General features: G+C 29.7%; 1 protein-coding gene across 1 annotated transcript in view; it reads left to right on the top strand.

Annotated features, from left to right (window-relative positions):
* LOC140040275 (protein O-mannosyl-transferase TMTC1-like) overlaps positions 1-18,973 on the top strand; it is a 51,767-nt gene that overhangs the window by 24,486 nt on the left and 8,308 nt on the right. Inside the window, exons 3-10 of the mRNA XM_072086076.1 lie at positions 5,034-5,107; positions 7,137-7,313; positions 7,998-8,070; positions 10,010-10,113; positions 12,255-12,444; positions 15,833-15,954; positions 16,607-16,774; positions 18,796-18,909. Coding sequence (XP_071942177.1) covers positions 5,034-5,107; positions 7,137-7,313; positions 7,998-8,070; positions 10,010-10,113; positions 12,255-12,444; positions 15,833-15,954; positions 16,607-16,774; positions 18,796-18,909 — 1,022 coding nt within the window. The remainder of the gene's footprint in view (positions 1-5,033; positions 5,108-7,136; positions 7,314-7,997; positions 8,071-10,009; positions 10,114-12,254; positions 12,445-15,832; positions 15,955-16,606; positions 16,775-18,795; positions 18,910-18,973) is intronic.

Below are 18,973 nucleotides of genomic sequence, written 5' to 3'. Positions count from 1 at the left end.
AAACATTTGGTAATTTAAAGTAAAATATTAACAGCTAAAATATCGTGTCGTCAGTTGCAATCATTTGCGGATAATCTTAACGGGAAAATCCACGCTTTAATGGATTTTTTTTAATGATTTGTATTTTGAATATAAAGTACACATTTGTCCAGTCATTATTTATCGGATTTATTTTGGATTCGTCCCACTTTTATTGTTATGTGTTTGATATGTTGGAAAATGTTCATTGTTGTGTCATTACCAGCGTCATTACTAGCAGCAATAGATTGAATAATTTTCTGACTTTTGTGAAAATCAAACTGACAACAAATCACTATTTTAAATTTTGTGATACATTTGGTTAATATTTTTCCACTACAAACATGATGACTTTATGAAAAAATGGTCCAACTATATGCACGGTCAACAGTTGGAGGCCAGCTCCATTAACTGATAGGGGTTCTCAATTGATTTTTTCTTTTTGTATCTTTGGGGAGAGAGAGAAAGTGCTGTTATTGGTTTATCCAGTTAAGCGGCACTCATTCATAGACTGCCAGTGTCACTGTTGTATAATTTTGAACATTAAATTTCTCTTTAATTAAATTTGAGAATTTTTTATTTCTAAATTATTAATTTCTGGTTTTGTTTAAGGATTTAAAACCAATATTCATTTACCGCCATTTATTCATTAATATTTAAATGTAATCCAGTAAAAAAACAATTTCTATTTCTAGACAACATTATTCCCATCTATTGCCTCACTCAACCTTAGGAAATGTCATGTTCAGGAAACTACATTCTAGCTGATGTTAATTGTTTTTTTAAGTTTCCAGTGCTGAAGGTCAATGGCATCATCTCTGATTAAATAATGAATAATTAAATTCAATTAAACGTCTAATGAATATCTGATTTAATTAGTGACAGTTTATTTTTCTTAAATTACCATTTCTTAAATTACCATAATTCAATAAATATTGAAGATTAACTGAAAGTGAAATTGATCTGTCTTGTTAGAGATCGTTAAGTCATTTCTGGCTGTCAGGGTTTTCCTCAGTTTCCATGATTTGTTGGGATTTACCTTGACAGCTAGACTGAAATAATGTCAGGTTTTACGAGTTCCTCATTCTTTGATAAATAAAAATAAGTTGGAGATTATACAATTATACTGTAGGCCTACACCAAGGAAAAATGCACTAACTAACTGTGAATTATCTGTATGTGTCAAAATCTAATTATTATTTATGACATTATTATGCACGTTTGCGGTGAATTGTGCTCCCTGTAAAAACCTAGTAACATTAATTAATAATGTCTGAAAACTTAACACACTAACTCGGTTAGAAACACTAGTTAAATTTTAAAAAAAAAGCTTTTAATTCTTTTTTCCTAACTAAAGTGCAGTACAGTTATTTAATTTAGGTTATTAGTCATATGTTTGGAATCCATGACCGAATTTCATCCTAGAGTTCTATTAATATCAAATGCAAAATCTACTATACTATATAAATCAAAGAATCACAATTACCGATGTAAAAGCCTAACGATGTTCTAGTTAACGAAAAGGTTATCCATTTAAATTGTATGTCCACATTGAAACAGAGGACATTTCTAGCATGTCGCTAATTGTTTTATATTAATAGTAATTTGTTATAGTATTAAGTGCAATGCTTAAACTCAAATGAGTGTCCTCGGCACAATTTCTGTAAGAGGTTTACATTTTTCATTCCAACCAAAATATACCTCCGTGTGTGTAAATATTGAAATGAATGTAAAAGCTCTGCTGTCTACACTATCAAACTTTATGTGACAAAAAAATGTGACATGGACATGATGATGATGAAGTCATATCACTACTATATTTGGGCATATCACTACCATATTTGGGCACATTACATTTTTGTTTTCAAACTAGTTTGATAGTGCAGACAGAGCTTTAGGAAACTATTTTAAACTACACTTGGTACTGTATCTCCACATGGCATTATTTGTTCAGTATAATAGGAGAGGACCTTAACATACTGTAATACAGTCACTGTATACAGAAATCATAGAAGCAATACCGAGAATTGGCTAACTCTTGTACCAGAAACTTTCAACTTAATTACTCAAGAGTATCACTTTGCCATATTAATTTATTATGAGTCATAATACATCCTTTGTTTGTATTAAAAGAGAAGAAATAATTAAATATGAATTACACAGATGATATTGTTCAGTACATTTATACTCTACTCTTTTAAAAGCATGCATAAAATCTTAATGTTTCAGTTTATTTTCATGCATAAGACAAATATGCAAGATATCATCACCGTGAATTCTACTAAAATTGGTTAGTTGTAGTAAAAATAAATGTTGCTTCTCAAATTATGCCTCGTGGTGCTATAATTCAGCTAAATACAATAATGCGTAAAAACTTGGGCACCCACATTTTTTAAAGTGTAAATAGTGAGTTTAATATTTAAATTGCGTGCAAAAATACACATTTTGTTTTATTATGTCGTATACTTGTAAATTATGTTTAATTGTTTTCGTTATGGTTTTACTGTCTTTGAAACATGACCTACATTTTGGATATGGATCATGACGCGTTTGCGGCACCTGGCTAAACTGATAACGAGACCTGTCGGCGTTGTTATGTTTGCAAATTCGCCTGCCTTAGAATAGAACAACTCCAGTTATATATCATTTTTACTATCTTTAAAACATTGCTTATGATAGAAGGTAATTTGCAGAACTTGAGTGAGTTTTATTATGAAAAAGAATGCAGCTAGTAAAATTCTATTCTTACTTGTACAATATATTACAACATGTCTTGAAATTTTGTTTGGCCCATTATGATCTTATAAAATCTAAATAAAGATTTAGAGTGAGGAACATCCAAGTCAATACAATCTAAGAACATGCTTACCTACAGTAACCTGATAATAATTCTGACTCGTACAATAAATCAAATACAATTGAATTAATTGTACCGAAAAGGTATTTATATAAAATGATGGTAAACTGTGTGTTTAGCCAGGCAGCCCTAAACTATCAGGAATTTGTAACAATGAAGATTTGTATTCACAATACAATAGGAATGTTTACAAAGGCTCTGTTACTCCAAAGTCAAAAGTTAAATACTTTGTATATTATGAAAGATTAAATGATAACTATTGATTTAGACTAAGATTTTAATTTTGGTGGAATTTAAAAAGTTAATATAATGAATGAATTGTCAATCTGTAGTACTGTTGTGATTAGTACTGTGTGACCAGCATCGAAGAATTTCTCCATAGTGCAACCACCATAGAGGAATTACCTAGTACGATTATGAAGTGGTGTTAATGGAGAAATTTTTCCATTATGCAACCATGTTTCACATAATATAGATTGTTAGGATGGTGATATCAATGTATTATATTGTGTAGTTCCATCTCGTCTCTTCTGACAAATCATTGCGATCTGTTTCCCTGTTTCTGCACTAAGACCTACGGTGGACGCTCCTTTTTGGAACGAACTCCCACCTGTCAAACTCTCTCCCACTTTTGATTCATTTAATTAATTTAAAAACTTGTTTATTTAGCAAATTTCAGAATACCTTTGGTCATATTTTTGGAATTGGAGCTGTATAAATGTTTGATAGTTCTGGTGGTAGACCAAATTTGTTTTGATAACGCCGACTTACAACAACATAGTGTATCGTTAGAGTAGGGGTTACCTTTATGTTCTCTGGTACATGACAGTTTTTCACTGCATTGGGATGACAACCCTACCAATTGAATCATTTTGTTATGGAAACTACATAAAATCTCTAAGCATCACAAAAGACATCAGTAGTTGGTGTACTTAAATGATTAGTTTGATGATTGCGTCCATCTGATCCTTCTGTAATCTTTGAATGCAGAGAATTTTAGCGATACAAACAGTTGTTCTAATAAAAACAGAATGTTTTTCAAAAATATAGATTAATATTAAAATCTTTTGATTATTATGGTAAGCTCTTTTAAAGTAATAGATTTTACATTGACCAATTGGAGCTTTTGAGTTTGAAACTTAAACACAATTGATTGTGAATGAATGCATAGGATTTAGAACTACTGTACAACAGTGATGATGTAGTCACACGATATAAAGGGATGCAGTTTTCACAAAAAAGGGAACAATCTTTTTCAAGCCAATGGGTAATTATCAAAAGCCTCTGTGAAAAAAGTGGTTAGGTTGAAACCTTATCAACCGTATTGGTGGCTACGGCCCTGTATAACCAGGTTTTGGCTTGAGGAATAGAGTATAGTTCAGTATGGTTATTATAATACAGATAGTTATATAATCACTTTTTTTTAAAATACCTTATTTTAGTAAAAGTCAATTGTAAAGGTTAAAAATCTCAGTAAACTGTAAATAATTATTTCTTTGCCTGAATCTATCAAAATAAATTAATCAATTTTATTAATTTGTTTCTTGCTAATTCATCTTACACTTGTTTATTTATCAAAATAAATAAATTAATTTTAATAATTTGTTTCTTGCTGATTCATTTTATACTTGTTTATTTATCAAAATAAATTAGTCACATTTCTGCATCATTAAGACAAAACTGAATTTAGCGTAAAATAGTGATATGTCTGCATGCTATGGTTAATGAAGATCAAATATTAATGTTAATCTGATTTATCTCAACCAGTTATATTAATATTGTAAAAGAATAAACCACAATGTTAATAAAATCAATAGATCCTTGGACCATCTTAACTTAAGGCAAAGTTAAATATAAAAAAATATTATATAATAAAATGTTAAAAAAGTCTCATTTTCAGACAATTCCATAAAAAAATATAAAATTGATTTAAAATTGAATTAACATTAAAAATACTGATTATACTGATAATACTGATTATACTGATATATACTGATAATACTGATTATACTGATTATACTGATATATACTGATAATACTGATTATACTGATCATACTGATCATAATTATCTTTCAAAGATGTATTTGTTAATTATAGTTAATTACTTCTAGAATCTAAATAATTTTTTTGATTTGTAATTATTGTTTTGTCTTGCAGGTTGCTGGCGTTGTTGGTAGAGCAGATATATTGGCGTGTTTATTTTTCTTATTAACTATATTCCTCTATGTTCGGTAATAATCTTTTTATTTTCAATATCTGATTAATATTGAGGACTACTATCATGGTTTAAATACTAAGTAGGAGAGAGAGCTACTTTAAAGATGTATTGTCCCCCAAAATCATGAAAAATAAAGATTTTTTAAATCGGACTTTGAATAGGCCATTTTGCAGTTTTAATGAAGTTGTTCACTTCCATAAGAAAAAAAACAAAAAACGGGGGAAACAAATTATTTCACCTATAAAAAGACAAAATAAACAGTTAAATTACCCAAAAACTCATTGTCTTCCAGACAATTTGACCATTTTTTGCTTTAAATTACATTTTCTCAGGTAAATAAATTTTTTTCAGACCCAATTTTTTGTGAGAGTGAATAACTATTATGTGACATTAAAATAACATATTCAACAAAAAAATGTAAAAAAATATTTTTTTAAGGGGGACAATATATCTTTAAGTAACTCTTGCAATAAATGTAAATTTTATTCTTAATTCAAACTGAAATCCATGATCACTAACCTGGTGTTCATACCACTAGACCACCTCAGCTCAGGTTAAATTCGACCTACAGTTATCTGGAAGGGAGTTTTGTTTTTTGTTTTTTTTTTCACATGTTCTCATTGTACCGAGTACAGTACTATATTACCAGAGTAAGGAAAAATGTTTTTAATTTTCTCAATTTTTATACTTGTTTTGACTGTTAAATGTTTAAATTATTGCATAAATAACAAATAAGATTTTATTTTACTGAACACATAGTTATACTTTATCAAATAATATAAAACAACTTCCACGCTTAACCCACTTTACTTGACATAAATAAGTTTTACCAAGTATCTGTAATAATTTAGACAAATTATATCATAAAGTATCATAAATTTTACTAAATGGTACAACTCAATTTTGTAAAAAATTTACACATGCCAAATAATTTATTTTAAATGAATGACACACAAACTAGTTGCTGCTATAAATCTCGTTTTTATTGAATAATTTAAGTTTAAGAAAATATGGTTTTTGCTCTAAGAATGGCCTTAATTTAAGAGTCTGAAATTTCAGCCGTATTATATTGAAGGATGAAGTGCGGAGGGGTAATACCCCCTAAATATGTCTAGTTTTAGAAAAATTTTGACTAGAATAAGTAAAACATTATTTACAACAAACTAATTTACGATGGAATTTCAATTGATATCATACTTTAATCGATTAAATCATAAAACGAAATAGGCATGAAAGTCTTTTGGAACAACTAGACGTAAAACCTAGTTTGTCCAAGTAAATACAACATTGTTGGATAATATTGGTTTGTTCAATTAGGCTCAATTTCGTGGTGTAATTCTACTCATAGTAAAGATACATTGATTTTGGAAACATATACCTTGATCGTAAACAGGCACGCCTTACAACGTGACACAGTCTGTGTAGATGTTGACAACGTCCTGGTTTCATGTGTCGTACTTATAGCCGACTAGAATTAAATTAGTATTGATGGCGTATTTTATGTCGGATTAAGTTCCCAAACATCAGTGGTTTTGAAATCAACCCGCTGTGTTTTATTACAAATGTCGATAGCTAGATTACCTACAGAATGGTTTGATGCGATTATGTAAACATCTTTTAGACATCAAAATGTACATTTTTATATGTTCTCAAATATAACTAAGTTTTCGACCTGCATAATGTTTGTTTAATGCATCATGTTCCCCCTTCTTTTAGACAATTAATAGAATTCTGGATTATTTAATACACACTAATATTCATTAAAATAAACTCACAGCTCAAATGTAATTTTAATTTTTTTTGTACTGTGACAAAACAAAGCTAACCACAACTAAATTACAACATAATTTAAAAACAGGTGGTTGTGGTGACTGGTCGACTGCAACTTAACAATCCCAAAATCTTTGATTCAAATCTGCCCACAGTATATATTATATACAAAAGTAGTGTTACTATCTGTAACCCCAGAGTTTTCCAAAGAGTGACTTCAATTTCATTATTTTTAAATCATTACTGTACACAATCATACAAATCTTTCTTAGGAGTGTGTCCACAGATGAAATACCAGGTGGATTTCCCACTACCACAAGACCAGGATTGTTCCTTGTCGCAATCTTTCTCGGGGCCACAAGTATGCTGATCAAAGAACATGGCGTTACATGTCTTCTCGTCGTTGTAGCGTACGACGTGATTGTTCTGTGTAACAAAGGCATCACAAGGTGAACATAAATACTTTATCGAACCGTAAACTTGATTTGTTTTTACACTATAAATTTGATTTGACATTAAATTTTAATGAAATATGTCTCAAGATATTTGATTTCTTTATAGAATGATATTTATTTTCTGAAAATAAACTTGAGGAAATGTATAAGTAATATAACATCTTCTACCATTCTCTCCAGAGATGTAGCTTGATATATTTTGTAATTTACTAGAACCAATTTTTGTTGTTGACTGCTCTTGCACAGAAAGAATCCTTATCATTGCTGTATCAATTTTATGGAAACCAGCCTTAAATTACTATAATTCTATATCCAGGATAAAACTTTCAATTTTGTTAATGTATAGCCTTCTTAGCAAGTACTGTAGTATTAATAAATACCCAGCTGCTTGTTCAATATATTAGGCTGAAAAACATCATAATCATGAGGCTTTCCAACATCAATATATTTTTAATAATAACTGATGTTGATAAATGTCCATGGCATTTAACTGAATGTTAATTGAGCGTGCTATCAAAATATAAATGAATGAAATGAAGATGCTGTCGGCGGAAATTTATTTGTTGGAAAATGTTCCAGTGATTAGTAAGTGCTCTGAGAAATCTACTAACCGATTAAACGATAGTACGTTGCACTATAATTTAAACAAAACACATTTGTTGTTTATTGTTATTACAGAATTGTGCAGACTCGAAGCATTACGATGGATTGTGCACCGCTGCTGAAAAGAGGAGCTACATGTTTTATCACTGTAAGATTTGTTTTTGTTTGCCCTTTAGATAAACATTAAAATAAAACTTTTCTCAGAGCATTATGTTGAAGTATGAACAGCATACAAAGGTAGCCAGTTTAATTAGTACTGTTCATTTAAAAAATAAATGAAATCTTACATAAGTCACGCATCCGCTCAACAAACCATTCACTCTGAAGATCAAATCTCATTTGCAATATCCACCTTCCTCAATATTCTTCTTAAATTTCATAAATCAATGTTTATCTTCAATTATGGCTACTAACTTTACAATTACAACGAGCGTCAATAATCAACTCAGTCTTAAAATCTAAGCACCTTAGGCTTCTCGAAAAGCTGTGATGTCATTTTGATCGTATCGTATGCAAGTCTTAACAACATCATGTTTAATCCAACTTTATCCACTTTTGATTATCCTAATTATAGCCTAAATCCTTTAAGATCAGATCAATACTTATTTCTAGTACCTTGATCCTCTAGTATTCCAATTTTCTCACTATACTTTCGCGATTCTCAAATTTGATCATGCATGACATTAAAACATGATTTTATTCTCACCTTCTGAGATTACAATTCTTTTCGCAATCAATTTAATACTCATATGACGTAAGGTATGCATTCTTTATCGCTTGCATGCTTTTTGAAATGGAATTAAAAAGGTGTTTCTTACCAAGTAATCTGTTAAAATAATAATAATCCATATACAATTTTGCGGAGATTTTTAAGACAGAAAATAAATTATTTACGAAACGAATCAATCAACTATGATTACAAATAAAAAATGGTTGTTTTTCATACACTAAAATGACATAGTAATGTGAAACAAATGATGAAAAAGTCTGATGAAAGTGATAAAGGTTTTTCTTATTATTTTATAATGATTCTATTAATACAAAAAAAAAATACATTGTAAGAGTATTTATTTTATTTTAGCCGATCTTCCTACTAAAAATTCTAACCAAAGTATTTCATACTGCCCATTATTTTTAATCATGATTTGTTTGTGTTCATAGAAGAATCTACTGTAAATAGACCAGTCAAAAATGTGTATTATCAGAACTCTGTCTTTCCTGATTATCACTGTGAAACACAGTATACAAACAATGTTTATGAGTTGAATAGTGAGAGTCATGATTGAAATAATGAACATTTTCTCTCAATTCAACAAACCTAACATTCCATTTTTTTCTGTACTAAAGTAAACTTTATTCAATATATTCACTGCTTCCATGTTATTATTTATAAGCATTGCATCATAGAGATAGTATAATTTACAGTATATGTTTGCATTCTGCATTCTTATAAATGCATTCAAACAAACTATTCACATTTGTGAGTTAATACAAATTTATTTAATCTATAGAAGTGTCAATGAAATCACTTTGTGTAATGCCGAGAGATTCAGAAACAAAGAAAATAATGAATAAAGAAAACGGCATTAAAATCAGTTCTTAGAATAATAATATTCGAAAAATAAACATCCTAAATCAATCAACCAAATTTAATGATGATTTTCTCTGTTTTTACAATGTTTAAAGATGTATTGTCCCCTTAAAAAAAATAATTTGTTTTTTTTTGCTGAATATTTTTCTTATGTCACAGAATATCCACTGTGAACAAAAATTTATTAACCTGAAAAATTTATAATGGGTTCATGGTTGAATTTGACCATTTATGAAAACATAATTTTTTCTACAAAAGTGATAAACTTAATTCAACGTACAAATTAAAAGTCTAATTGAATTTATCTTCATTTTTTAAAAATGTTTTTGAGGACAATTATCTTTAATAAAAAAAAAATATAAAAAAAATAGCACTTTAAAGTATCATCAATTTTTCTATTAAAACCAGCTCATATTATTTCAATGACTCATAGACAATAGGAATTGCTGTCATTCATAAAGACGTATCTGCAATTATTTATTTTCTATCTTTACAGTTATGTTCTTTGTTCATGTTTCGAATTTGGATGATGAAAGGGGAATTACCGCCGTTTTCAGATCAAGACAATCCGGCTTCATACGCTACACATTGTTCCACGAGGTAAATGATGAATGTGATTTCAACGTGTAATGTGTGTATCAAATTCCTTAGAAAAATATTGTGTTTAGTCGAGTTGTATTGATTGAATGGTAGAAAGCAAATGTCAGGTCTAAAACACATAAGTTCAAGGGTCATTTAAAATGTATATTTGAAATATAAATGATCTTTATCTACACTTACCAACTGTGGCTCTCAATTTCTGGTAAAAGCTCTTGGTTCAAATCCTGTTAGATAAAGATACACTTTATTGAACAAATGCTTTTGTATCAGCGGCACACGTTTATAAGACGGGTGTGTTCATTTACAAGGCAATGTAAAAACAAAAAGAAAAATATCAAAAATAACATTTAAGTCTTAAATAAGGAGCGAATTGTACAAGTAAAGCGTGGTTCCCACTAGCGACGCAACACAAGGACGTAACGCAACGCAAGTGAACTGACCAATCACAAGCGATGGCTTATTCGCTTGTGATTGCTAACTGTCTATAACTTCGCTTGTCATTGGTTAAAACGCTTGCGTTGCGTTTACGTCCTTGCGTTACATTCTAGTGGGAACCAAGCTTAAAATGTCAACTGTTTTCTGACAAAACAACTCCACTCACAAAGATTGATACTACTGTTTATAGCATCTTGTGTTTTGTCTTGTGAATGTATTTTCACCTTCATATCCTTTATAGAAAGCTCCTTTTATAGTCACCTATATACAGTAGACTTTAAATAAGAGTATACTGTAAAATGCTCAGTGATTTTTTAAGCATTTTTCACAAAAGTTACACATTTTTGTGAGGATTTAAATACAATATATACATTTTTGTTTATTTGTTTTAGTTTTGTCCTTTTTGAAAACCAGTAACAAAAATTTTAAAGACAATATTGGACTGTTTTTGGACTATGATTTGTTGATCGACAATTCAATTATTTATTCATTCAAGAAAAACAGATTCTTGTTTTTACAAAAAGAACTCATTACACAGCTTTCATTGTATTTGTATGTCGTCGTCAAGTTAGTCTCATCTTATTAACAAAATGAAATCGCCCTGTGGGTAAATTAAGGCTAACAATTGTCATACAGCCGATACTTTGGATTCCGTTACGAGTCGTTAACAACGAGCAAACCAAACTACCGAAACATTTGTAAGGAGTCATTACAAGTATATAGCTATAGCCTTTTTAGAGTTCTCTCAACAGTAACAAATACATTTAATTCACCCCTGGGGATGTATTATACTTTTAGCTTTTGTTGTTAATTGAATCTTTATACAGATTTGCTTCTTCGTTATTTCTTGTGTTTTCGGCCAGATTTAGAAAATTAGACCCTGGGGCCGTTTGGCAAATGTATTCATTTGTAATATAGATATGTTGTCTCATGAATATTTGTTGTTTATATTGTAATATTTTTTGCCAAAATTATGTGGTGTTAATGCGTATTGTATTTTAATAATTATATTTGTTATAACAACCTGGAAACTACCACGCATCAGTAACATTTTGTCATAACTATGACAGATTTTTCTGAAACAAAATAATTATTTACAATTTTATTTGTCATATAGAATTGATAATGCAGATATTAATATGTATTTTTTATTAATCTTTATATTGTTTTGATATTTTATGACTAAAAAGTTGTAAGGACTTCCGTTTTGAGTCATTTAACCTTCATAAAGATGCAAATATTCTTAAATTAGTTTTCCATTGGGAGAGAGGGGTAATACTGTAAAGCCTACCTTCAATTCGGTCTACTTTCACAACAGAATCAGATAATTTAAATCTTATTAACTGAACTATAATATGCTCTATTAAACAAACCCAGACCACTTTTATTTAAATATAAAAGTTATGAAAACTTGATAATACAATCTTTGGGAGATATGTATTTCATTTTGATTAAATATTCTATTTATTTGTTAACACTTAATACTCAATACTGTAAAATATTCATTACCAATAAGGGTACTATTGGAAAGGAACTGACCACCCGACTACATAATAAACAGGCTTAAATGTAATGGACTCTAACAGCTCATTCCTCTATGTTCAGAATGAATACAGGACTCAACTTTACCTTTAACAACCATTAGTGCTATAGATATATAGGCCTGAATACCTAACACACTGTTTAAACATTTTTTTTTCCCTCAGATTTTTGACTTTTTCATACCTGTGTGTGTTCAATGTGTGGCTTTTATTGTGTCCCCTCATTTTATCATATGATTGGCAGATGGCTAGTATACCGCTGGTTGAGAGCGTTCTTGATATACGTAATCTAGCTACGTTACTTTTCTTTGTGATTCTGGTGGGATTAACAGTGTATGCAATTTTTATAGCAAAAGTAAGTATACATTTTGAGATATTTATACATACTATCTGTTCTCAAATTTGAACCATTCAATTCAATTCAAAGTGACATTTATTTACTTCAAGAAAAACAAAATTTAGGTAAAAAAATAAAAGATAAAAGCTAAAAAAAAGCAAAATGCCTGTTGGAAACATGCCTATAGGCAAAGATGATAAAAGAAAAAAAAAAATCATATACATAACATAGGTATAAACAGTGGTTTAAAGGATATCTGCGTATTAATTAAGCAGATGATTTCAGGTTAAAATCTGCAAGTGTCCCTTTAATACTGCAGTTAGTACATATATCAGCCCTTGTTTGTTTTACGAGGAAGTTTTCCTTTAATACAGATATCCCGATGAGGGTTCTCCTGTAGTAATGAAATATGTAGGTATAAAAATGGTAGGCAAAATTTTAGTGATAATTATTTCAATACATCAATCGGAAATGTTCCCATATCACACTACCTGATTCGGATTGTATATCATTCAATTTCTGAAATGAATATTACCTTTCAAATTGGCTAGAATATATTTGATGAATATTTCCTAATGTACAAAATGTGAATTCAAGATTCAAGACTCATCTTGAATTTATAAAAACATTGATGGCAATTTCTATTTTATTTTGAAATAGAAAGTGACGTTCTAAAGTAAAATGCAAAAAACCTGAAAAATGTGCATGTACATTTGTTGTTTAGTCATTTATGAGGTATGCTTTAGGAATATTGTGAAGAATGTAGTAAGAAAGACATTTGAATTCTAAACACACATAAAAACACACCTGAAAATACATAAATTGAAAAATACCATTACCATGATATTCATAGTACATAAATATATACAGTACAGTATATAAATCCAAAGGCAAATTACTGAAACAAATTACAATGCACGTGGCTATCACTGGCTGGATCTCAATGGAGATACAAAATAAAGTAAGCAAAAGCTATAAAAGCTATAAAGTATAACATCCAGAATAAAAATAAAGTGATTTTGGGCAACACTAGCCTTTCTTCAGAGCAAATATATTATATATATATATTTATGTAGAAGAATTTTCAGGCATAAAGAAACTCTACATCGACCAGTAATATACTTTTAATTAATTTATTTTTTAACATTCAAGGTGAGGATTTCTGTAATAATGGGAAAAAATCACCATAAGCAAGATTTTAACCCTGACTCTATAGGTAGGCAATCTGGCGATTTCATAGTAAGGGTTCCTTTATGAACTAAATTGAGAAATTTAGTAACAGTAGTGAAGTAGCAGCAATAGCTGAACAACATTACTATAGTATTTTGAAAAACAATTTATCAAACCTATCATAATAATATATGATTTTCAGCTTATTATTTTGCACTGTAAACAAGAGGTCAGTTTGAATCTGGTCAATGGAAATTTTATGATGCCGAGTTTAATTGTGCATATTCTTAATATGTACCTTGTTATTACCTTAAATATCGATCTATGAATATATCATATCTGTTTATGTTTTCAACCTACCATAATATTTTTATAAATTGTTTGTAACTTGGCAATATTCATAACATCTTTGCATTGAAACTTACGGTTCAAGGACAATAAAAAAAAACATGCCAGAAAAAAATGTTTGAATATTGATTATTAATATATTCTAATAATTTAAAATACAAAACAAATATTCATTCTTACATTATCATATCATACACTATATATTATTATTAAAACGATTTTTTCAAATGATTTGTGGTAAGATTTAACTAAAAAATTAGATCATCTGTCATCTAAAGATGACATATAATGAGAAAATCTGTTAAAAATGCATGTTACTACAAGTGATGCCATAATAAAAGGCGATTATGGAATTTTTAATTTTTAAAAGGAAGTGTATTTTTTTCTTTTTCACACCGACTAGAAACTACTAGAGTGTGAATTGTATGCATTGATGTTGAAAAAGCAATTAGAACAGTCAGACGGCAAATGTGTTAAGAACACGTTTTAATAAGCTAGCCAAAAGCTACGTTTAAAGTGGTCACATGACTTGAAACATCATCACTCTCGGAACAGATATCATTGATCTGTTTAAAATGATGCTGAAAGTTTTTGGTTTGAAATTAGACAGTTTTAAAAGTGTAGATATTTAGTTCAATTTGAGTACCAAACAAAGTTATATCTAAACCATTTCAGTACTGGTGTGTGAGATGCACCAACAAGTGTAGTCCACTTTGGGCTAGCCAATTTAGAGTATCCAAAGGAAATCAGTTCTGTTGGTATGCTAAATATATGGTACTTTGTAAACTATACAACTTTCATATTATACACAAGTATCCAATACACACCAATGATATGCTAAATGTGACTGTACTTAACTAGTGTAGAACATCGATATTTGTTGCCATGGTGATGGCATTTTGTACATGGAAGATGATACAAACATCTGCTTGAGGGACTGAAACTCTAAGAGTGGACAGTAATGTAGTCCAAAGTCTAAGCTAAGACAATGTAATCTGCCGAAAGTCAAACACTAAATGCCATACAAGGAGCTGTAAAGACTTAACCTCAAGTGTTTGACTGTCACTCTACAGTATGTTTTGTATGATATTGTTTTAGGTAATAATGCATTAGGTTTGATTAAAGAAAGACATGAATGTAAAAGGTGTACTAAAAATACATTATGATCAAGGAGTTTATATGACTTCATGGTAAGATCCATGTAGTTGCTAAATAATTAGGAAAAAGAATTTTTATTATTTCATCTTCTGCAGATACACATAGAATTTCTTTTAAATAATATTATTCTTTTTCTTACAAGTTATTTTCTTTGAACTTTGACCTCTTAATGTTTGATGACTGAATAAGGCAATAGATTTGGAAAAATCTATTAGATCTGTTACTTCAAAATAAAGACAATAAAAGATAAGATATCTTGCAGAATAGATTTGCTGTCAAACTAATAATATAACACCAACTTGGGAACTATAAATAAATATATATTATTCTTTTTTATTATATTTATTCTTATCCTGAAGCACAATTTCAGTAAAAAAAAGTACTGAGCAACGATATCATTAGAATATAATTAATAATAATAATATCTTGGATTTATTATTAAGCGCTTAATGTTGAGAAACCGCTACATGCTGTACATATTACCTCAGTCCTTTTTGGATCAAACACGTATGGAAACATATTTACAAACAAAAAACATAACATGCAATACATTACATACTATAATATATACTTTTTTTCATAGTGTTTCTCAACGTTCTGTTTTAATGGGTCTGTGCATATTACCCCAGTCATTTTTGGATCAAACACGTATGGAAACATACTCCCAAACAACAATTAACACAATATATACACTACAGTACTAACTAATACATACTTTTTTGTTTCTTAGGGTGTTTCTCAACGTGCTGTTTTAATGGGTCTAGTAGTACTTGCGATTCCGTTTCTGCCAGCATCGAATTTATTTTTCAGAGTTGGATTTGTAATAGCAGAAAGGATTCTATATATACCAAGGTAAGAACGTAGGTGCTGCCATAGTAATATTTGAAGTTACAAAACAATCTCCTTTGTATATCTGCTTAGCCTGTTTATCAGACCATGGAGGAGTTAATTCTAATTAGTATAACCTCATTACTTATTAAAACATATGAACTTTTCAGAAATTATCACCATTGTATAATTATCGCAATAAAGTGAGTTAAAAGTAAAAAATAGACTTCATTTCACTGATATCCGCAAAACATCCGTAAGGAGTGGACTTAATTCCATCAAGCTACATTATGAAAACACCTGCTTATCCCAAGGGGATAAGAGTGCTGAATTCATATGAACAGAGAAGCCTATGTAAACTAAATATCATATCAACCTTAAAGATGTGTTTATACTAGGATTTTATATTATAGATAATTTGTTTCTGTAAAATGTCAAAGATATTTAAACAGATTTTATTACTTAATTTGTTTTCAGGTTTATATTCTAATAACACTATGTTATAAATATTGTGAAATACCTGTACACTGTAATGGGAAAGATTAAACAAGTTAAAGTAAACTTCTGTAGACAACTGGTACTTTCAAGTCCAGGGTGATGACAACTCCAATGCTGTACTGTAGATATAAAAACAATCCTAGGCCTAGTAGTATTATGTTTCTGTCTTTCTTTTCAGTATGGGCTACTGTATTCTTCTTGTTCATGGTTTGTGGAACATGTGCAATAAAGTTGGTAAACCACTATCAAGTGCAATCACTTTCTCCGTCCTTTTACTTGTTGCCATGTTTGCATGGAGGACAGTTGTCAGGAACTCTGTGTGGCATTCACGAGAGTCTCTATTCAGGTGAGGGCTACCAACAGTAGCAATGGAACTTTGTGGTCGCATGCTTACGCATCCTAGGGTTCAAATACTGACCTATCATAGCAGTACCATGATTGTTCACCTAGCCAAAAGCAAAGACTTAAGCTACGGTAATGTTAGCGATCTAGTGGTTTTGTTGACTAATAAAATTACATATATGAAATTACTATAGTGGCTGTCAAGCATAAGAAACGTATCCACGTGCCCACATAAATGAGAATTTTAATTATACAAGGTAATATTGTAATGATTTGAAATGGTATGAAAATGTAATGATGTAGAAAACATATTGCCAGAAATGGTTTGATATTTTATTCCTAACCTAATGAAATAATTATGAACATTAGAGTACGCATCCTGGCAATTAATGTCAATTTCTAAGGCTCTCTTATCAGAACCAATATCTCATTAATGTAGAAATATACAGCTACTTTAGTCGTTTTGGACATTTTGCAAATTTACACGTTTATTTTCATAAGTCACGTATCAAAACAATCAATTTATACATTATAAAGTATATATAAACATCCTGGCTATTAATGTCATTTCTAGGGTCACATTCCTACTTAAGAATATTAAGAACATTTTCAACATTCTTACACTTTCTTCAGTATGTCATGTATAAAACAAAATAAAATTAGTAATATATGCCAAAGGGCTGTTTATGTTTTCACATTCAAAAATTGCGTTGACATAACTCACAAGAAGGTACATTGAAATTTTAGAAAACTATTTTAATACAAATTTATTGTAAGAAAACTACAATGAATACACTATAACTTTGAAAAAAAGCAAAATACAAAATAGTACTGTTATAGTAACTGCTAAACATTATTTTCACACCAACTAATTTTGCATACAAGGCACGCTACCTATTTGAGGTTGTATGCAGATTTGCCAGCCTACTGAATCTTCTCGATCTTATGGTCTAGAAGCTTTCCCACCAAATTCAATTTGACAGTGTGCTACTTTGAACTCTTGACACCAAATACTTTCATTTTCCAACAAGCTTTTTCGTTTATCTAACAATTTTAAAAGTTTTTTAAAGATTAAAGAGAGCCTAAAGCCAATTTTCCACTAGGCGAATAGGTTCATGCTTGTACATATATGTATTCAAGTTTCCATCTTCCAGATCCCTCTCTGCACTACATGCATATAAACTGACGTGGCAATTCGCGCAAACAGATTCACCTAGTGGAAAATCGGCTTTCTATGCTCTCTAAAAATTACTGTATATAAGAATTAACTATGGTGTCATAAGTTAAATGACAAACCCTCATCACTATACAGTACATTATTATTATTTTTATTCCTCCTCACCAAAACAAAGTAAACCATTTTTATATTGGATTTATTCAAACATAATTCAAAAAATTCATAAAATCATGATCTCAATGTGAAAATATACAATCTACATTTTAACTATCAAATTCTCTATTGGGTTATTAGTTTGATGTGTCTTAGTTTTTGTGAGCCATTGAACATATTTTGAATATTCATTCTACAATTTATGACAAAAGATAATTGTGTGCTGTCAAAAACAAAAAGCAATTGTTTTAATATTATTTTAAAGTTTTTGAACTAAACCTTACTGTAATATTTTCCTTTTAACAATTTGTTTTGATAGTTTAGGCCAGAAAAAAAAGAAAATATTACTTAAGGAAAGACAGACAACCTAGACTTGAAAAGGCAGCACAAAATGACATACAAAAATGAAACCAAATATACAATATATTTCCCCAGAATTTGATGTGTATAAATTTAAATTCGAATCACATAGCAAAAAAAACATTAAAATGAAAGTACAAAAATTAATTTGACTTGAAGCTAACCAGAGTACAGTCTAATAGTTTATTCATCACAGTGACACAAAGTACAAAATCAAATATACATATTTATGTTTTCAAGGGATGTGATCTAAAAGAATTGGATGTTCTGTGTATAGCCATTTCGTTGTTATAGAACCTTTTTAACAAATTGAGATTTTTCTTTCTGCTTTTCAGGTCTGGTGTTGAGACGTTACCGCATAATGCAAAAGCACACTACAATTATGCTAACTATCTTAAAGATGTGCATAGAACAGAAGAGGCTATACACCACTATAAAATAACACTTAAGTAAGTGCTTTATCCATCCATTGCATAAGTTTAAGTCGGTGTTCTGGATCTGGCAAATCCAAAA

The sequence above is a fragment of the Antedon mediterranea genome, chromosome 2 (genome assembly GCF_964355755.1).
Source record: "Antedon mediterranea chromosome 2, ecAntMedi1.1, whole genome shotgun sequence".
NCBI classification, from domain to species: domain Eukaryota; kingdom Metazoa; phylum Echinodermata; class Crinoidea; order Comatulida; family Antedonidae; genus Antedon; species Antedon mediterranea.
This window is presented reverse-complemented; position numbering and strand designations above follow the sequence as displayed.